This window comes from Halichoerus grypus, chromosome 9 (genome assembly GCF_964656455.1).
Source record: "Halichoerus grypus chromosome 9, mHalGry1.hap1.1, whole genome shotgun sequence".
Classification (NCBI taxonomy): domain Eukaryota; kingdom Metazoa; phylum Chordata; class Mammalia; order Carnivora; family Phocidae; genus Halichoerus; species Halichoerus grypus.
The window spans coordinates 69,394,498-69,416,719 of NC_135720.1; the positions used below are offsets into that span (position 1 = coordinate 69,394,498).

The 22,222-nt window shown below is 37.9% G+C and overlaps 1 protein-coding gene across 2 annotated transcripts in view; it reads left to right on the forward strand.

The window, feature by feature from the left end:
• RNGTT (RNA guanylyltransferase and 5'-phosphatase) overlaps nucleotides 1–22,222 on the forward strand; it is a 369,854-nt gene that overhangs the window by 116,327 nt on the left and 231,305 nt on the right. For both annotated transcript variants that reach the window (XM_078055013.1, XM_036065178.2), the window contains one exon: nucleotides 18,353–18,488. In XM_078055013.1, the coding sequence (XP_077911139.1) occupies nucleotides 18,353–18,488 (136 nt within the window). The remainder of the gene's footprint in view (nucleotides 1–18,352; nucleotides 18,489–22,222) is intronic.

The following is a 22,222-nucleotide window of genomic DNA, read 5'->3' on the forward strand; positions in this document are numbered from 1 at the left end:
AAAAGCCAGTTAATTTCTAATAGTGGGATCCATTAAGCATTATTTACTAATAAATGAAGAAATTAAAAATAATTTAGAACAACTGGTGCACTTAGATATAATTTTACTTATTACATTTCCTCTATGAGCATGTCTTTCTTAAAAATACCTTAGTTGTGCTATTAGCCCATTTATAAATTTAAAATAAATACTTGAGGATCTTTATGGTAAAGTATAATATGTGTGTTGAAAGTAAAAGCATTATAGATTACGTCTTTCTCTTTTGCTAAAATAAATAACAAAATATTCATTGTTCTAGTAGAAATAATATGAAAATAAAAAGAAGATGTTGCTTGCTTTAAAGACAGTTCCTAATTTTTGACATATTTTAAATGGTAATTGTTCTGACCAAATACTTGGAGCTACCAAATAAAATATTTAAATGTGTGGTCACTTTCAGTGACAAAATTTTGAGAGGAAAATTAGTTTGTACATATTTAAAAAAAGAAAATTTAAGACCTGGTCATGGGGTGCCTGGCTGGCTCAGTCACTAGAGCTTATGCCTCTTGAGCTCGGGGTTGTGAGTTTGAGCCTCACGTTGGGTACAAAGATTACTTAAAAATAACATCTTTTTAAAAAAATATTTTATTTATTTATTTATTTATTTGAGAGAGAGAGCGAGAGAGCACAAGCAGGGAGAGCAGCAGAAGGAGAGGGAGAAGGAGAAGCAGGCTCCCCACTGAGCAGGGAGCCCATTTAAAAAAAAAAAAAGACCTGGTTCATGCCCTTAAATGGGTCAAACTCTAATTGCTCTATTAACATGGGAATGCATGAGAGCACAATATGAAATATAATTGCATGTAAATGACATGGCATAGGAACGTAGGAGTTAGTAAGAGGAGGATGACTACTGAAGGTTGAGTAATATGGGCAAGAGGAGGGAAACAGCCTGAGCTGGACAGTGCCGACTAATAATTGGTGATAAATCCAGAATCTATGTAACTTCTGGTCACTGGGCAGGTAGGTGCTTAGACCAAAGGAAGAGAATTGTTACTACTGGTACCTGGGTTAAACCTTTTCTTTATATTTTTAAACATGTCAGAGTTTTAATGATTGCTAAGCCTTGAATCTCTGATTTAAATTTTGCCTTAATGTCAACTCCTACTTCTTGAATTATTCTTAGGAATTTGTAAGGTAGGGGAGCCTTTATCTCCTGTATCTCAGTCTTCTTGAAGTTTAAGGCCACCTGGAATTGCTGAGTCCATTGGTTAGCCCAGTGGCCTTTGAGGGACTTAAAAGAGCTGTGTTTGAAATAGAGAGTGGCAAGAGTGTTTTCCATAGTGATTTAGAAGACAGGGAAATGAACATTTGCTGTGGAAGGGAAAGCAGACTAAACTTTGATGAGTGGAAGAATAAAAGAAAGGGGGTGATGTCACAGCTGACCTTACCAAGATATCCCCAAGGGGTTATCCTGCAGGGGGCACTGGAAGACCCTATAGTAATCTTCCCCCCAGTCATCCCCCCAACATTTTATTTCCTATTTTCAGTTATTATTCAAGGGCTGTTAGGTGAACTTTTTTGGGACTCAGTAAAAGCTTTTACTAAAAGTAGATTATATTAGCATTCATTTAGTCTGGACAATAGTTAGTTTCAAAAGTTGCATAATATAAAATGTGAAAACTAGAGGACTGTGATTGGGACTAACTTGTGATCTTGCATAGTCTTCTTTTTCTTCTCTTTCATACTCTTCTTTGTCCCTTTTACTTGAGTTAACATTAAAATAAGAATATTTCTATAGCTAAGAAGAGAGGAAAAATCTATTTGTAACTTTTGGACAGGTGCTTTCGTGAAAGCTCCTTTTCTCCATGTTTTAAAAAATTTTTAATCTTTTTGTTTGATTTTATCTGTTTGGCTTTTCTTTTTTTTTTTTTTAAATTCAATTGGCCAACATATAGTACATCATTAGTTTTTGATATAATGTTCAGTGATTGATTAGTTGCGTATAACATCCAGCGCTCATTATATCACGTGCCCTCCTTAATGCCCATCACCCAGTTACCCCATCCCTGAACCACCTCCCTTTCCACAACCCTCAATTTGTTTCCCAGAGTTGAGAGTCTCTCATGGTTTGTCTCCCTCTCTGATTTCTTGCCATTCAGTTTTCCCTCCCTGTCCCTATGATCCTCTGCCCTATTCCTTATATTCCACATATAAGTGAAATCATATGATAATTGTCTTTCTCTGCTTGACTTACTTCACTTAGCATAATACCCTCCAGTTCCATCCATGTTGATGCAAATGGTAGGTATTCATCCTTTCTGATGTAATATTCCATTGTTTATATGAACCACATCTTCTTTATCCATTCATCTGTTGAAGGACATCTTGGCTCCTTCCACAGTTTGACTGTTGTGCACATTGCTGCTATGAACATTGGGGTGCATGTGCCCCTTCTTTTCACTACATCTGTATCTTTGGGGTAAATACCCAGTAGTGCAATTGCTGGTCATAGGGTAGCTCTATTTTTAACTTCTTGAGGAACCTCCACCCTGTTTTCCAGAGTGGCTGTACCAGCTTGCATTCTCACCAACAGTGTAAGCAGGTTCCCCTTTCTCCACATCCTTGCCAACGTTTGTTGTTCCCTGCCTTGTTAATTTTAGCCATTCTAACTGGTGTAAGGTGGTATCTCATTGTGGTTTTGATTTGTATTTCCCTGATGGCAAGTGATGCAGACCATTTTTTTTTCATGTGTCTGTTGGCCATTTGTGTCTTCTTTGGAGACATGTCTGTTCATGTCTTCTGCCCATTTCACCACAAAGGAAAGAACCAGAGGCAATGTTCTCTGCCACAGAGCTAATCGATATGGATATAAGTAAGATGTCAGAGATGGAATTCAGGATAGCAATTAAAAAGTTATTAGCTAGGCTTGAAAATAGCATAAATGACAATACAGAATCTCTAAAGGCAGAAATGAGATCTAATCAGGCTGAACTTAAAAATGCTATGAATGAGATGCAGTCTAAATTGGATGCTCTAACAGCTAGGGTCAATGAGGCATAAGAGAGAATAAGTGATCTAGAGGACAGGCTGATGGAAAGGAAGGAAGTTGAGGAAAAGAGAGAAAGACAACTAATAGCCCATGAAGAAAGGCTTCGAGAATTTAATGATGCCTTGAAGCGAAACAGTGTCAGAATTATCGGGATCCCAGAGGGGGTGGAGAGAGAGAGAGGGCTAGAAGGTATATTTGAGCAAATCATGGCTGGGAACTTCCCTAATCTGGGGAAGGAAGCAAGCATTCATGTCCAGGAGGCAGAGAGGACCCCTCCCAATATCAAAAATAGATCAACACCCCGACATATAATAGTGAAGCTTGCAAATCTTAGAGCCAAAGAAGCTATCCTGAGAGCAGCTAGGGAGAGGAGGTTCCTTACGTACAGAGAGAGGAGCATCAGAATAACATCAGACCTATCCGCAGAAACGTGGCAGGTCAGAAAGGGCTGGCAAAATATATTCAGGGTACTAAATGAGAAGAACATGCAGCTAAGAATACTTTATCCAGCAAGGCTGTCATTCAGAATAGAAGGAGAGATAAAGAGCTTACAGGACAGATAGAAACTGAAAGAATATGTGACCACCAAGCCAGCCCTGCAGGAAATACTAAGGGGGATTCCGTAAGCGAAGAGAGACCCCAAGAGTAACCTAGATCAGAAAGTAACAGAGACAATCTACAGAAACAGGGACTTTACAGGCAATGCAATGGCACTAAATTCATATCTTTCAGTAGTTACTCTGAATGTAAATGGGCTGAATGCTCCAACCAAAAGACGCAGGGTATCAGATTGGATAAAAAAGCAAGAACCATCCATATGCTGTCTACAAGAGACTCATTTAAACCTAAAGACCCTCCAGACTGAAAGTGAGGGGTTGGAGAACCATTTACCACACTAATGGACCTCAAAGGAGAGCTGAGGTAGCAATCCTTATATCAGACAAATTAGATTTTAAACGAAAGACTGTAGTAAGAGATGTAGAGGGACACTATGTCATACTTAAAGGGTCTATCCAGCAAGAGGATCTAACAATTTTGAATATCTATGCCCCCGTGGGAGCAGCCAGTTATATAAACCAATTAATAACCAAAGTAAAGAAACATATTGATAATAATACATTAGTAATAGGGGACTTTAACACCCCACTCACAGCAATGGACAGATCATGTAAGCAGAAGATCAACAAAGAAACAAGGGCTTTGAGTGACACACTGTTTGGCTTTTCTATTTTCATTTGCAATTTGAGTGTTGAGGGTGGTTAGAGGTTCTTTAATCCATCGTTTTTCATCATTCAGTGTGCATATGAATCACCTGGGGATCTTGTTAAAATGTAAATTCTGATTAGGTAAGTCTGGGGTGAGGCCCCAGATTCTGCATCTTTAACAAGTTCCCAGGCAATGCCAGTGCTACTAGTCTAAGGACCACACGTTAAGTAGCCAGACTCTACTCCATTTTCTCAGGGTATTCAACAACCCATACCTCATTAGCAGTTGGTGGGCTTTTATTTTTTAATGTGACAAAAAAGTCATATTTCTTAGTGTAGGAAACACTTAAAAACCAGGAGAAAACCCTCTTTTCCTCCTAATTAAATGGCAGCTCATTTTTAGTAAGTAGCCAACTTTATTCATCTTGAATCTTTAAGATGTATCATGAGATTTTGTCTTTTAACTATATCGCTTTTGAGGATTTGAAGAAATTGATTTTTTCAGCTATGTTTGTGTCCACTTACTGTTTTGGAGTGCTTACATTTTGGACTTTAGGTGACCATTGAGAAACAAATTTAAGTGAACTTAGATGGTATTAAAAATATCTATATTAAATTCAAATCTAGTTCTTGAGGTAGAAGTGTCTTGCTATAGAAGGATAAATCATGTTTCTGTTTATGTAAAGTGACTATTATTGTGTACTTTATTTTCAGACATACATGAACTGGAGAGGTAATATAACCAGATAAGATGGTAGTGTCTGTATGAATACTTTTTGTTTTTACTTTCATTTGAATCCAGCCTGGTTTTTCTTATGCCTTAAGTGCTATTAGGATTGTTGCAGGGCTGGAGGTGGGGTAAATGTGTATGTGTGCTCACATATGTGCACCTGTACTTGGGTGAAGTGGGACGATGTAAGAACCCTTGCACCCCTTTAAGATTCCATAATTTTCTAATTCTTGGTAGTTTGGTGGAAAGGAGGAGGGAGCGTACTCTAGTCCACTGAAGTGGCAATTAGTAAGATGCATATTGCTGGTAGTAAATAAATTAGTCCAGATTTGATAGTTTTTTCACTAGTTGAAAGTTACGCTTTGATATTCTACTTGTTGAATTTACCTAAACTTTGTTAATTAGTTGATTTTGTAAATTGTACATAGGAGGGAACTTTATCAGTCAGCTCTTATTTTATGATAATTATGTTTTTTGTGGGGGGGCATTGGTAAGGGAAATATGAACCTAGGTAGGTTTAATTATAATTTTAATTTATGCTGTTACTAATTTTCATTTTAATGAGCTAGACTGTAGAATCAAAACATGATAATTTTCTATTACATACCATAGCTTTTGGAGTTATTGTATATTTATATGTACCATTATTGTCAGTAAATCTTATGAGGCTGTTTAAATACAGTGGAGTATTTTATTTTATTTTTATTTTTTATTTATTTTTTTTTTAAAGATTTTATTTATTTATTTGAGAGAGAGAATGAGATAGAGAGAGCATGAGAGGGGGGAGGGTCAGAGGGAGAAACAGACTCCCCGCTCAGCAGGGAGCCCGATGCGGGACTCGATCCCAGGACTCCAGGATCATGACCTGAGCCGAAGGCAGTTGCTTAACCAACTGAGTCACCCAGGCGCCCCAGTGGAGTATTTTAGGCCCAGGTTTGTTTTTATCATTCTAGTGTTTAGAAAACAAGTTCCTAGGTAGATTGAGAGATCCACCTGATTTAAGTTTTTTAATTTGAGTTCTGTTTTGAGTTATTGCTCACTCAAGTAGTACAGCTTCTGGTTTTACAAAACTGGGTGACACCTATTCATGGAAAAATGAATTAAGTAACTATTTATTGTAGTTGCTGTCTGCCTTTGTGTAAATACACTGATAAGCTTGAGTTTGTGGACTGTGGGTAACCTATGGTTTATTCTTCTACATTTCAAAAGTTGTGTGTTTATTCATTTCTCTCTTCTCTCCTTGGAAGGGTTGTCTTCTTTCCTGTCTACAAAGTTTTTAAACTAATCCTTTCTGTTTTATCCAAGGATTGTTTTGTCAATAACCTCAATTCTTTTTTCGAGTGTGTAAAATACTAGTTGTAGTATTTATAATAATAATATCCAGCTTTAAGTACTATATTTCCTTAGATATAATATAGTAACAGTAGCTGACATTTAAAGAAAAAGATTTTATTTATTTTAGAGAGAGAACACGCAAGCAGGGGGAGGGGCAGAGGGAAATGGAGAGAGAGAGAGAATCTTAAGCAGACTCCATGCTGATGGCAGAGCCCAACGTGGGGCTTGATCTCAGAACCCTGAGATCATAACCTGAGCTGAAACCAAGAGTTGGATGCTTAACCGACTTGGTTATCCAGGTGCCTCAATAGCTGACATTTTATTATCATGTGCCAGGCACTGTTCTGAACCCTTCATGTGGTAACTTGCTTAAAATTCTTTCTCTTTTTCTTTTCCTTAAGATTTTATTTATTTATTTGGAAGAAAGAGAGAATGTGTGCACGAGCGGGGCAGGGGAGGAGCAGAGGGAGAGGGACAAGAAGACTCCCTGCCGAGCAGAGCTGGATGCGGGGCTGGATCCCAGGACCCTGGGATCATGACGGAGCTAAAGGCAGATGCTTAACCAACTGAGCCAACTAGGCACCCTAGTTCTTTCTCTTTTTCAATTATTTTTATTGTTGTAAAGTATATATAACATAAAATTTACCATCTTAACCACATTCATAATGTGTGCAAACATCACTACCTTTCCTCTCTAGAACTCTTTTCATCATGCAAAACTAAAACTCTATATCCATTAAATGATAGTTTTCCATTCCCCTCTTCCCCCAGCGCCTAACAACCACCATTCTACTTTCTGTTTCTCTGATTTTTATCACTCTAGGTACCTCATATAAGTGGAGTCATGCATTATTTTGTCTTTTTGTGATTGACTTATATTCTTAGCATAATGTTCTTGAGGTTTTTTTGTATTGTATCATATGTGAGAATTTACTTTTTAAAGGGTAAATAATATTCCACTGTATACCACATTTTTTTTCTTTTTTTTAAGATTTTATTTATTCATTCATTTATTTATTTTATTTGAGAGAGAGCGTGAGAGAGAGCGAGAGAGAGCACAAGCAGGGGAGAGGGCTAGAGGGAGAGTGAGAAGCAGACTCCCTGCTGAGCAGGGAGCCCGATGTGGGACTCGATCCCAGGACCCTGGGATCATGACCTGAGCCGAAGGCAGATGCTTAACCGACTGAGCCACCCAGGCGCCCTGTACCACATTTTCTTATCCATTCATCTGTCAGTGGACACTTGGGTTGCTTACACAGTTTAGCAGTTGTGAATAATGCTGCGATGAAATGAACATGGGTGTACTACTTCACTTAATTCTTTCAAGTACCTTGAGAGGTAGAGACTTTTGATGAGGAAATTGAGTCTTAGAGTAGTCAAGTGATTTGTGCAAAATCACAGAGCTAAGAAGAGTCTGTCTGGGATGCATGTTCTTAACTATCATAGTAGACTCCCATGTATTTTAGGAGAAGATGGTATAGTAGTACAATACATAGGCTTAGAAATAGGCATGCACAAATTTCTGAGCAGTACAAGGTGGCAAAATGAGAAAGGGATAAAGAAGTTGCAAATCTAAAGTTAAAGCATATGCTTAGGAGTTGGACAGTTAGAATCATAATATTTGATGAGATTTTTGTTTCTAATATGTCTGCCTGTTTTTTTAGGGATCTAGATAGCAAGCACTGTTGAGTCTGGTAATATAGCCTTCCCAAAGCCCATAATGATAACATTTGACCATTGACATGTGTAAACAAAGTAAGCAGATTAAATTATATTTTTAATTGTTGGGTCCAACACATTTGCTCTATATCTTATTATACACTTGATTATTTGTATTACATATCATTAATTCTGTGGAATGGGAGGGAGGAATTTAGAAACTGACAGTGGGCTTTACACCTTTCCAAACTTTTATAGTGTTGATTTTTAAGCTTTGCACAACACTCTAAATCTTGCTGGTTGAAGGGGGTGTCTTGAAACAGAAACATCTATATTTGAAAATTATTAATATCTGTTAATAGAAATAAGCACACATATTTTAATGAGAAAGCTTGGAGAATCTGTGATTTTTTTTTTTTAATGGTAGATAGCCTCAGGTCTTCAAGATTTACTTGTGATGAATTACCTAAATTGAAAAAAAAAAGAGTCGTTTGATGATTTTTCCATAGACTAAGTTTTACCAAGTACCGAGCTTAAACAAAAAAAAGTAGATGAACAGAACATAGTAGAAAATTTGCTGTATAAACAACATATAAAACAAAGATGGCTATGCTTAGGTAGAAGACATTTAAATGTTGGGGAGTTGTTCAAATGTTCATTGGCATGCTGCCGGCTTGCCATTTAATATACAATTGACATTCTAAGATCAAAGGCTGGTTAGACAAATTTGACAATTAAATTGGTGGGGAAGTGAATGGGCTTTGCAGTTTAAAATTAAATAATACATGTTGTCTCTTTAATTATTGTTGTGCGTATGTAAGTGATCACAATAGAATGAAGCTGTGGGCTTAAAGTGAATTTAAGACCACAAAACCTTAATCACATCTGTTTCATGGCCTTAAATTGATGTGATATGAGGATTTAAAAAAGAGCTAATCCTTTTGAAGAAGACTGCTGTGCTTATAGAATCAATAAATCAAAATAAAATTACTTGTTGGGTTGGAATCTTTTATAATGCTGAATGAAAATTTTGAGTTTTTGATGAAGAGAATATATTGAACTGTGTCTTCATTTCAGTGACTGTTAAGAGAAATTTTAAAAAGGTTAGGTGTTCGTGGTGGTGGTGTTACTGTATGTGTGTGTGTTCTCTTTAATTTGTTAATGTGAAAATAAGAATGACCTTAATGTGATTTCTTTGAATTTCTGGAAGGTGAAATAAGGTAAAGCTGCATTTGTCTTTCAAATAGTTTTTCTTTTCAAGGGTTGAAATACAAATTTTGTCACATAAAACAGGTAAATAGCTATTAATTTGTAAGTAAAGTTCATGTGTAGGATTACATTGTTTTATCATCAAGTATTGTTGCTTTTGTGAAAGTGATGGGAACAGTGATTCCTAAACTCATCTGAAGTCTCTCTCTGAGATTCCTGAACTTATTTTGGTATACTTCAGGCTGTGTTTCTGTAGAATTCTAGTCTAAATGGCAGTTGGGTTGCCAGCCTAGACTATAAAGTTTGCTTGATTACTAAGGTAGCTACATTACTGTGCATGTCAGCTGTGAAAAATGACAAAAGGTACTGTTCCAACACTGGTAACTAACCAAACTATAATTGGAACAAATGCAGGAAGTTTATAAAAAACACTATTTTGACTAGTTTAAAAATTCTGTTGGGGAAAACTGATTTGCTTTTACAGGAAGAGGAAGAGAGTGAGAGTATGATGGAGATTGTGAAGGGGACTCTGTGATAATGATTATTTTGTGTAGGTGGATTAAAATCTTAATGACTTTTTAATTTTGCTTGATACAGATGTGTCACTAGCCTTGATCAGAGTTTTCTTAGGCTCATTAATGGAACTAAGTGAATGAGTTGAGAAAGAGGAAAAATGTCTTTTTATTTTAAAAAATGGTAAAATAGATGTAGTATAATTTTTTTTTAAGAGTTGAAAAAAACAGAAAAAAATTGGGTTAAAGGAGACATGGATATACTTTGCAAAAGAGATTACCATAGATAAAATTTACTGAGTGGTGAGCTAGTGAGAGAAAAAGGCAAAGTGTGCATAAGCCCCCATGGGGAAGGAAAAAAGCTGGTGCTTGGCAAGTCAGCTGTTCTTGTATTGTTTTTAGAATAAGGTGTGATAGGTGTTGGTGGGTAGAGGGCAGAGGCTGACCACCTGCTCTTATGTCAGGCAGGTTTATAATTGTATCTGGGGAAGTGGCTCTAAACTGAATTTTCTTTGTAAGAAATTTTAGTATACCTGAATTTATTCTGTATAGTTTTACAACCTTGAGAATTAGGTTTCAGGTACTTGCGTGCCAATTCTTTTGGTAATAGAGATGAGAGGGAATATAGCTGGTATAGAGGTTTGGCCATGCGTTCTTATGAGAGAAAAGATAAAAAGGGAAAGTAAACTCTGGGCTTAATGTTATATACTTATCTCTGTTGAAGGACAGGAAATAGATGGCATGTCTCTTGGCATGAAATTATTATGTAAAGAGCTAGTATCATGTAACCCTTGGTATTGAGGGTATGTTGGGGAACATAACAGTGAGGTTACATCATAGACACATTTAAATTACTTGAATTTACCTGTTATACAGTGGGCAAAAAGGAAAAAAAAAAAAAAACCCAGCATATCTATTAGTATTACATTGACTGAAGGCAGTAGAAATCAACTTTGGCTAATTTAAGGAAAGCAATAAATTGGAAGGCTCTTAGGAGAACCAGTCTGGGAAAATGGGTAGGAATCAAGGGCAGCCAGGTACCAAGGACCAGAGCCAAGATCAGGCACAGGAACACTTTGAGTAGGAAGCCACCACTGACACTTGCTGACAGTGACTCTGCTGTTGCTCTGAATAATTTTTCAGCTATTCCTATGCCTCTCTGTTACTCACTGAACTTAAAAGTTTTGGGAAGGGAACATTTGATTGTCTGGTTTAGAACCTGAGCCTATCTCTAACCTGGTTGCCAGGAGAGGCCTTTCCATTTTCAAAGTGGAAATGAAAATTTCCGTATCCATATTTAAAACATGATATCTGTCACTTCTTTTTTTTTTTTTTTTAAGATTTTTTTTATTTATTTGACAGAGAGAGACACACAGTGAGAGAGGGAACACAAGCAGGGGGAGTGGGAGAGGGAGAAGCAGGCTTCCCGCGGAGCAGGGCGCCCGATGCGGGGCTCAGTCCCAGGACCCTGGGATCATGACCTGAGCCGAAGGCAGACGCTTAACGACTGAGCCACCCAGGCGCCCCGATTATCTTTCACTTCTGCCAAGCCAAACCAGTTACTCCTTCCTCCATAAATGCTTCATGGCTCAGTAAATAAGGTACACCCAGTTACTTATGCCAGAGGCATAAGTAACTCCTTCAGCCCCTGTCTAATCAATAGCATATTGTCCTGTCAGTCTGCCTCTTAGAATGCCTTGAGTTTATCCACTTACCTCTGAGTAATCTTTGCCACTTGTGGTCCTACTTAGTATACAACAGAAGCTTCATAATATCTCTGGTCTACCCATTGGTTCTTACTCTGTAGAAGTGTACATTATGTGGGAGTGAACTTTAAAAAATGGGGGTCAGATTATGCTTTTTTCTGCTAAAAGCCTTTCAGCGGTCTGCCTTTTATTTACCTATTCTCAACTCTGGTCTACCCTTTTAAACCATAATGGGACCCCGGGGCTCTGCAAACTGCATTTCTCCCTTGCCAGCTTGCTTCCTGTTGGGTTTTACCACTGGGACCCTTGGGGGGCATTTGGGAGATAAGAGAAAGGACTTCTGTTTCTAGTTTCTTTATACCTCCAGCAGCCAACGATAGAGCAGCCCTGCTGCTCCCTCTCCCAGGTACCAGCTTCTGGGTGGTGCATTCTAGATAGATGGAGTGCCACTTGCATCTCTTCCTCACCCACCCCCCACTGGGCTGTGTCCCCTTAGCAGTTTGAACATCCTCTTCTCTGTGCCTCCTCCATAGGGATTCAAACTTGAGTTGCAGGGCTCTTCTTAGAGGCCAAGATATCAGCCATGTGGTGCCAACTCCTTAGAGGTTTGAACACCAAACTCCATGGACCTCCCCCATTCTCTTCCAGTCATAGCCCCATAATACCCTTCCTCCAGGCTCCTAGCTTCTCTTAACGCACCTCTTCCAATTTTGTTCCCCCAGCCCTTTGATGATGGTAGTACTTACTACAGTTATTAATCTCTTGATTTCCTTAGCCTTCCCTTTTTTCCTTTTCAGCTTTTCAGTATCTGTGTAGCCAGGTTCCTATATTAAATCAGTGCTTGAATTACCCATATGGTTTCTGTTTGTCTCATTCAAGGGGTTTTCCATTTTCTAGTAATAAAGTAAAAAAAAAAAAGATTTTCATTAATTCCTAAGTTTGGAACTACTTCTCTAGTCTCAAGCCATGCATTTCCTCTCTCTCTCTCTCTCTCTTTCTTAGGGGTGGGTAGGGGAAGAAGAGAGAGAATCTTAAGCAGGCTCCAAACCCAGCGTGGGGCCCCACGCAGGGCTTGATCTCACGACCTGAGATCACGACCTGACCCAAAATCAAGAGTCGGATGCTTAACCAACTGAGCCACCCAGGAGCCCCTCCTCTTTTTCTCTTTATGCTCCAGTATTCTGAAGTGTTTTTAGTTGCCAGAACATGCACATTCAGTTTTTGTCTCAAAGATAATGCACCTGGTAGACTGTACCAAGCTCTGATTGTCAGCACCCCCACCTGCCTTTCCTTCACCCTCCACCCAATAGCAGTTGCTCCGTTAACTCCTGCATAATGCGGGCCAGAGGCAGTACACCGTAGAGGTTGTAGAGATACGCTGTTGTCTAGGTTTTAATATCAGCTTTGTTATTTTGCCAGCTTTATGACCTTAGGCAAGTTACTTAATACATGTTTCAGTTTCCTCATCTGGAAAATGGGGATAAAATTTTACCTACATGGTAGGGTTACTGTAAGGCTTAAATGTGTTAATGTAAAGTACTCTGAACACTGCTCTGTGTATAGTCATTGCTCAGTAAGTGGTAATAACCTGCTGTTACTATCAGCTACGTGAGATTCCCTCTGGAATACCAAAGGATCTCCACACCTTTTGTATGCTCCTGTAGCGTCATATACTTCACTTTTCTATATTTGGGGTATTTGTTTAGTGTCTTGCCAGCATGTAATGGTATATGGGATAGTTGCCTTTTTTTTTTTTTAAAGCATCTGGCTGCTTTCAGAGACTTTGGAGTGATGTGGAATATTTTTACATTCCTTATCTTCTCTCCCTAACATGAAAAAGCTTCTTATTTTTCATAGATACCATATAACAAAAGAACACATGATTTGGAATGACTGGAGTTGAAACCAAAAAATCATATCCCAGAAACTTTTGTTCCAAAGCCTGAAAATTTATGTGCAGAAGAATCCCTGAATACCAACTGTGAAATAATTTCTTTGGTATCTCTGCAGATGCAAGCTGTGTTCCCATGAGCAATCCTTTATATTGAATTCTATCTTCTAAAGCCTTTTTTTCCTTGGTCTTTTAAATCTGTTTACAGTAGGGGTGCCTGGGTGGCTCAGTTGGTTAAGAGTCTGACTTTGGCCCAGGTCATGATCCCAGGGTCCTAGGATCAAGCCCCACATCTGGCTCCCTGATTAGTGGAGAGTCTGCTTCTCTCTCTCCCTCTACCCCTCCCCCTGCTCGTGCTCATGCTCTCTCTCAAATAAATAAAATCTTTTTTTTTTTTTTTTTTAAGATTTTATTTATTTGACAGAGAGAGACACAGCAAGAGAGGGAACACAAGCAGGGAGAGTGGGAGAGGGAGAGGGAGAAGCAGGCTTCCCGCCGAGCAGGGAACCTGATGCGGGGCTCGATCCCAGGACCCTGGGATCATGACCTGAGCCGAAGGCAGACGCTTAACCATCTGAGCCACCCAGGCGCCCCATCAAATAAATAAAATCTTTAAAAAAAAATCGGTTTACGGTAAGTGTACATAGACAGTTTTTCTTTTAATATTCTACTTGAAGTGAAAAGAAAGGTCTGATAGTAAGAGATATATATATAACACATATATATAATGTTTTAAAGTATGAATAGGAAATTAACAGTTATGACAGGAAAAACAAATATGCCATACCCTGGGATTGAATATTTATTCAATTTCAACATTATATTTAATTCTGAGCTTCTGAGCAGCCAGTGAAAAGGGAAATACAGTTTTTGTCATATGAGCAGAAGAGGCAAACCATTTCTTTTTTCTGAATTTTAAAATGTATTGGCATAATTCTCAAATTGTGAATGTAGAGCACTAATTCTGCTGACTACTATCAGGATTAAGTTTAAAGATAATGGGCTAAATAAGATAAACAGACTTCTCTTTTTTCTTTTGTTAAAAGTTTTTTATTTTAATTCCAGTGTAGTTAACATACAGGTGTACAATATAGTGATTCAACAATTCTACACATTACTCAGTGTTCATTGAGATAAGTGTACTCTTTAATCCCCACCCCTATTTCACCCATCCCCTCATCCACTTTCTCTCTGGTAACCATCCGTTTGTTCTCTGTAGTGAAGAGTCTGTTTCTTGGCTTGTCTTTCTCTCTCGCTCCCCCCCGCCCCTTTTGTTTGTTTTGTTTCTTAAATTCCACATATGAATGAAATCATAATACTTGTTTTTCTCTGACTTATTTTACTTAGCATTATATACTGTCTAGTTCCATCCAAGTTGTTGCAAGTGGCAAGATTTCATTCTTTTTTATGGCTGAGTATTATTCCGTGGTGTGTGTGTGTGTGTGTGTGTGTGTGTGTGTGTGTGTGTGTCACACACACACCACATCTTCTTTATCCATTCATGTTTCAGTGGACTCTTGGGCTGCTTCCATCATTTGGCTATTGTAAATAATTCTTCAGTAAACATTGGGGTACATGCATCCTTTAGGCTTAGGGTTTTATATTCTTTGGGTAAATACCCATTACTGGATTGTAGACTAGTTCTATTTTTAATTTTTTGAGGAATCTCCATACTGTTTTCCAGAGCGGCTGCACAGTTTGTATTCCCACCAACAGTGCAAGAGGGTTCCCCTTTCTCCATATCCTTGCCAACACCTGTTGTTTCTTGTGTTGTTGATTTTAGCCATTCTGACAGGTGTGAGGTGATATTTCATTGTAGTTTTGATTTGCATTTCCCTGATGATGAATGATCTTGAGCATCTTTTTGTGTGTCGGTTGGCCATCCGTATGTCTTCTTTGGAGAAATGTCTGTCCAAGTCTTCTGCCCATTTTTAAATTGGATTATTTTTTTTGTGTTAAGTTGTATAAGTTCTTTATATATTTTGGATATTAACCCTTTATCAGATATGTCATTTGTAAATATCTTCTCCTATTCAGTAGGTTGTCTTTTAGTTTTGTTGATTGTTTGCTTCATTGTGCAGAAGCTTTTTATTTTGATGTAGTCACAATAGTTTATTTTCGCTTTTTCCCCCTTGCCTCAGGAGACATATCTAGAAAAATGTTGCTATGGCCCATGTCAGAGAAATTGCTGCTTCTGCTCTCTTCTAGGATTTTGATGGTTTCCTGTCCACATTTAGGTCTTTCATCAATTTTGAATTTATTTTTGTGTATGGTGTAAGAAAGTGGTCCAGTTTCATTCTTTTACATGTAGCTGTCCAGTTTTCCCAGCACCTTCGTTGACGAGACTTTCACCCATTGCGTATTCTTGTCTCTTTTGTTAAAGATTAATTGACCATATAATCGTGGGTTTGTTTCTGGGTTTTCTGTTCTGTTCCTTTGATCTAGGTGTCTTATTTTTGTGCCAGTACCATACTGTTTTGATTACTACAGCTTTGTACTATGACTTGAAGTATGGAATTGTGATGCCTCCAGGTTTTTCTTTTTCAAGAATGTTTTGGCTATTTGGGGTCTTTTGTGGTTCCATACAACTTTTAGGATTATTCATTGTAGTTCTGTGAAAAATGGTGTTGGTATTTTGATAGGCATTGTATTAAATCTGTAGATTGCTTCTTTCATCAATGTTTTAGAGTACACTGATCAGTTTCAGTAGTTTTTTGGTGGAGTCTCTTGGGTTTTCTACATAGAGTATCATGCCATCTGCAAATAGTGAAAGTTTTACTTCTTACTAATTTGGATGCTGTTTATTTTATTGTCATAAAGAGACTTCTTATATGTTTTCTCATAACCTTAAATATTCCTAACATGTATCTTGACTTTCTAAAAGAAAGGTAGTGTTTCCCTAATTCATTTTGCCATAAAGTAAATATTAAGCTTTGCAAAGTACTGGCCTAAGTCCTTGAACAACATGGTGGATTATGTCTTCAATACCATTTTTGCAGATGATATCACAATTGCTTTTTATTTGACCTTTCCTTCTGTTGATTTAAATTTTCTTTGAAACACAATCCAGGGGAAGGCTAACTTCTTTCAAGAAATCTAGATTCTCCCTATCCACCAGGAATTGCTGCTTTTGAAAAGCATGTGCAGGAATGCTTTGGGAGCTAAGTATTTCTGTTGCCTGCCAGCCTGCTGACCTGGGAGTTGGTCTAGGAGTCTCTCAGAGGCACAGTCATTCTAGACTGAGGCTGCTGAGGTTGATTTTATTTTTCCTAGTGTAACCTGACTCTCCAGGACCCACACCTACTGGGGCTACTGCTATTGCAGTATGTAGCAAGGGCCTGAGCTCTCCACCTTCTCTCCAGAGGCCTGCTGGGACTAATTATTTTGAAAACACTAGTAACAGCATGCTTCCAGTTTAGTCCCCAGATGTAAGCTCTTTTGGTCTTCTTTGCTGCTCTTCAACCTGTTTGTCACACATTTCTTGTACCTTAATCAGCTCTCCCATTTCTTCTCTCCTCTCCTAAACATGTTTATTTGCTATTTAGAACACTTGTTCATGGGGAACAAATTATCCTCTGTTACATTAACCTCTGCTATGTTAACTTCCATCTCTTCATTTTTCTACCTCCTGGCCTTAACTTGATTGAGGTACATCTTTCAGTTGTTGCTTCTTTTTTCTGAAATACCTTGTGGGCATGAGGTTGGGCAAGACCAGTCAGCATTCTCTTCCATTTTCAGTGGTACATCCAGACTATTATTCCTCCACTCTTTAAATGAACAGCAAGCAAGAACAACTTAATGAAATAAAATTCTGTTCTTTTGGGTCTTATGCCTTTTAACGTTCTTACTTATTGCTGTCAGTTTTCTCTCATTTGAAGATTTTGGTACCTGGATATCATCTTCATTTTCACCCCCAATCTTGCCATTATTCATTTGGTAGCATAGCCTATCCATCTGTAATTTCTTCAACTTGAATGCATTTGGATTTTATTTTTATATATAGTGTGAAGTACAGCTTCTTTCTTGGTGATCCACTGATGGGGAAGCAGTGATGGTAACTTGACCGTTTGAGGGAATGATGCATATTAAAGTATATAAATCCCCCCATAAATTGATTGGCTCTAAGAAGATAAGGGCTGATAAAAATTCTCAGGAATGTTTAAAATGTTTAAAATGTTTTGTGTTTAATGTTTAATATGTTTTAAAATTTTTAATTTTATAGGAATGAAAGAGAACTGTTTTGAAATGGTGATAATCTGGCTATATCATAATCTTGGAAGGCAGCTATGCTCACCACTATACCACCAACGCCGGCTGGCTATATACGCCGGCTGGCTATATCATAATCTTGAATCAAAGAGAGGGGTTAGCTATTTTGCTAACTGTAGTGTAGTAGAAAGAACATTGGATACTTTGAAGTCCAGCCGTTTGCAAATCAGTTACTTTCTCTTTTTTCCTACTGCAAAGTGGAGAGTAATAACTAATTCATAAAGTTGTTGGGCTAATAAAGTCAATAATTGCATATAAGTGTATGTGTGTTTTGTAAACTTTGATGTTTAAGATCTAATAAAAATTAGAGAACTGGGGGGCCTGGGTGGCTCAGTCATTAAGCGTCTGCCTTCGGCTCAGGTCATGATCCCAGAGCCCTGGGATCGAGCCCCGCATTGGGCTCCCTGCTTGGCTGGAAGCCTACTTCTCCCTCTCCCACTCCCCTTGCTTGTGTTCCCTCTTGCTGTGTCTCTCTCTGTCAAAAAAATAAATAAAATCTTAAAAAAAAAAAAATTAGAGTACTATTTTGTCCTAATGTGGGTCATAAGGTTGCACTTCAACATCACATTGTCTCCGTAAAAAACTTTGATTTCTCCATACCCTGTGTGTTTTTATAGGAAAAAAAATTCTTTTAAAAAAGTATTTGTTATTTGTGGTACTTTAATCTGAATGATAATTGTTGGGGTTGGGGGACTCCAGGATCATTATTCTGTGCGGCTATTGTAAGTCTAAGGAAAAATAACTTATTTCTTATGATCCTATACTTGAATTATACTGTTAATATATCCTTTTAATGTTTCATTTACAGGTATATGATGTTGATTGATGGCACAAATGAAGTTTTTATGATTGATAGAGATAATTCAGTGTTTCATGTTTCAAATCTGGAATTTCCATTTCGTAAAGATCTCCGTATACACTTATCAAATACTCTCTTGGATGGGGTAAGTCTTATGTTTTTTTTAAAATTAGACACTGCTATTTTTCTTTTTCTTTCAAGTAAATATATATGTATATTTTTTTTCTTAGTAGGGGGGCCAGAAGGAGAGGGAGACAAAGAATCTTAAGCAGGATCCATGTCAAGCGTGGAGCCCGAAGCAGGGCTCTGTGTCACAAGCCTGAGATCATGACCTGAGCTAAAATCAGGAGTTGGACACTTAACTGACTTAAGGCTCCCCTAAATGTATATTTTTATTAATTCAATAGGAAACTTATAATCTAGTTTTTTAAAGATTTTTTTTGAGGTATAATTGACATATAAAGAAAGTAATCCAGTTTGTTATTAGGATGTTAAATTTTATTTATCTCTTACCTTCACTTACTCTCACTTGATCATTGTCTTGGCTATGAGAATAAGTGAACAAAATTAAATTTTAATTTTTTTTTTGCTCTTTGTGATTGAAAAAATAATTCTTGTTGAAAAGACTAATTTTATTTTATTGTTTTACTTGTCAATTGAATTTTAATTATGTGATACAACATATCACATTTCCCCTTGGCTTTTTAGCTGTAAGAACTAATAGTTCTTGTTTAAAGAGAATCATGCCTTTGAAAGCAACCACTATACTTTTTTTTTTTTTTTAAAGATTTTATTTATTTGACAGAGAGAGACACAGAGAGAGAGGGAACACAAGCAGGGGGAGTGGGAGAGGGAGAAGCAGACTTCCTGCTAAGCAGGGAGCCCAATGCGGGGCTCGATCCCAGGACTCTGGGATCACGACCTGAGCCGGAGGCAGATACTTAACGACTGAGCCAACCAGGCGCCCCAACGACCACTATATTTATACATTTGAATTTTAAAACCTGATGAGAATTTTTTTTTTTTTAGAAGATTTTATTTATTTATTTGACAGAGAGACAGTGAGAGAGGGAACACAAGCAGGGGGAGTGGGAGAGGGAGAAGCAGGCTTCCCTTGAGCAGGGAGCCTGATGCGGGGCTCGATCCCAGGACCCTGGGATCATGACCTGAGCCGAAGGCAGACGCTTAACGACTAAGCCACCCAGGCGCCCCTGAATTTTCCCATTTCAGAAAATATATTTAATAATCATAAAATTACTTGATTAAAAATATTTTAACTTTCTCCCATATAAACAGCTTTCTTCCCAATTCTGAAAATACCTGTTCATTGTAAATAAAAATAAAAATACTTTAGAATATTAGGAAAAATCTGATAAAAATCACCAGACCTACTATTGGAGTAACTTCTGTTACCATTTTGATGAACATTATTCCAGACTTTTCTCTGTGACAGAGTGTTCAATCTTACCTCTGTTCCTGTGGAATGTAACATTCATATTAGTAATAGCAACTCAGAACATAGATTCTTCAGTGTAGTTGGGTTCCTTTATAGTCCAATAAGATTCTGAATAATCGTGAAACCTCTGCCTTGGTTGAAAATGAGTGCTCTGGTGAAATATGTACACACATGTATAGTTAAATATTTTGTATGAAAAGAACCAAATGGTACATGTGTTTTGTAACTTGTCTTTTCCCCCCGACGTAGCAATTTGGTTTGGATGTCTTTCTCACATAAATGTCTGAATGGTATACCATTGTATATGTAAACACCATAGTTTGGGGTATCCAAACTCTCTTGACTGTGAAAATTGTGGTGGATGCTCTTTAAAACTATGACCCATCTCCATAACCCAACCTCAACCTAATGAATTAGACTCTCCCAGGGACAGAGTCATCTGTACGTTTAATAAGTGCCCAAGTGATTTTACTTTATTTTATTTTTTAAGATTTTATTTACTTATTTGACAGAGAGAGACACAGCGAGAGAGGGAACACAAGCACAGGGAGTGGGAGAGGGAGAAGCAGGCTTCCCGTGGAGCAGGGAGCCTGATGAGGAGCTTGATCCCAGGACCCTGGGATCATGACCTGAGCCGAAGGCAGAAGCTTAACCGACTGAGCCACCCAGGTGCCCCGCCCAAGTGATTTTAATCAGGCAAATTTAAGAAATAGTTCTGTAATTTATTTAACCAGTCCTCTTTTGGTGGATATTTGATTTTTTTTTTTAATTGGAAGACACTTGAATGCATATCCATATACTTTTTTCCTTTCACAATTGTGCAATTTTTTTTAAGCAATTAAAAAAATTCTAATTCAGTTAATTAACATACAGTGTATTATTGGTGTCAGAGGTATAGTCTGTGATTCATCAGTCCTATATAATACCCAGTGCTCATTACATCACGTGTCCTCCTTAATGTCCATCATGCAGTTACCCTGTCCCTCCACCCCTCTCCTCTCTAGCAGCCCGCAGTTTGTTTGCTATGATTATGAGTCTCTTATGGTTTGCCTCCCTCTCTGGTTTTGGCTTATTTTTTCCTCTCTTCCCCTATGGTCCTCTGTTCTGTTTCTTAAATTCCACATATCATTAAGAACATATGGTAATTGTCTTTCTCTGATTGACTTATTTCACTTAGCATAATACCCTTTAGTTCCATCCATGTCATTGCAAATGGCAAGATTTCATTATTTTGATGGCTGAGTAGTATTCCATTGTATATATATATATATACCACATCTTCTTTATCCATTCATCTGTCGATGGACATCTGGACTCTTTCCACAGTTTGGTTATTGTGGACATTGCTGCTATAAACATTGGGGTGCAGGTGCCCCTTCTGACACTACATTTGTATCTTTGGGGTAAATACCCAGTAGTGCAACTGCTGGGTTGTAGGATAGCTCTATTTTCAACTTTTTGAGGAACCTCCGTACGTTTTCCGGAGTGGCTGTACCAGCTTGCATTCCCACCAACTTGTTAATTTTAGCCATTCTGACTGGAGTGAGGTGGTATCTCATTGTGGTTTTGATTTGTTTTTCCTTGATGCCAAGTGATGCTAAGTGATGTCAAGCACTTTTTCATGTGTCTGATGGCCATTTGGATGTTTTCTTTGGAGAAGTGTCTGTTCATGCCTTCTGCCCATTTCTTGACGAAATTATTTGTTCTTTGGGTGTTGAATTTGGTAAGTTCTTTGTAGATTTTGGATACTAGCCCTTTATCTGATATAGCATTTGCAAATATCTTCTCTCATTCTGTTGGTTGTCTTTTGGTTTTGTCACCTGTGCAAAAGCTTTTTATCTTGATGAAGTTCCAATAGTTCATTTTTGCCCTTGCTTCCCTTGCCTTTGGAGACGTGTCTAGCAAGAATCTGCTGCAGCAGAGCTTGCTGCCTGTGTTCTCCTCAAGGATTTTGATGGATTCCTGTCTCACATTTAGGTCTTTCATCCATTGTGTGTCTATTTTTGTGTATGGTGTAAGGAAATGGTCCAGGTTCATTCTTCTGCATGTGTTTGTCCAATTTTCCAAAACACCATTTATTGAAGAGTCTGTCTTTTTTCCACTGGATATTCTTTCCAGCTTTGTCGAAGATTAGTTGACCACAGTGGTGAGGGTCCATTTCTGGGTTCCCTATTCTGTTCCATTCATCTATGTGTGTGTTTTTGTGCCAGTACTATACTGTCTTGATGATTACAGCTTTGCAATATAGCTTGAAGTCCGGGATTGTGATGCCCCCAGTTTTGGTTTTCTTTTTCAACATTCCCCTGGCTATTTGAGGTCTTTTCTGGTTCCATACAAATTTCAGGATTATTTATTCCAGCTCTAGGAAAAAATTGATGGTATTTTGATAGGGATTGCATTAAATGTGTAGATTGCTCTAGGTA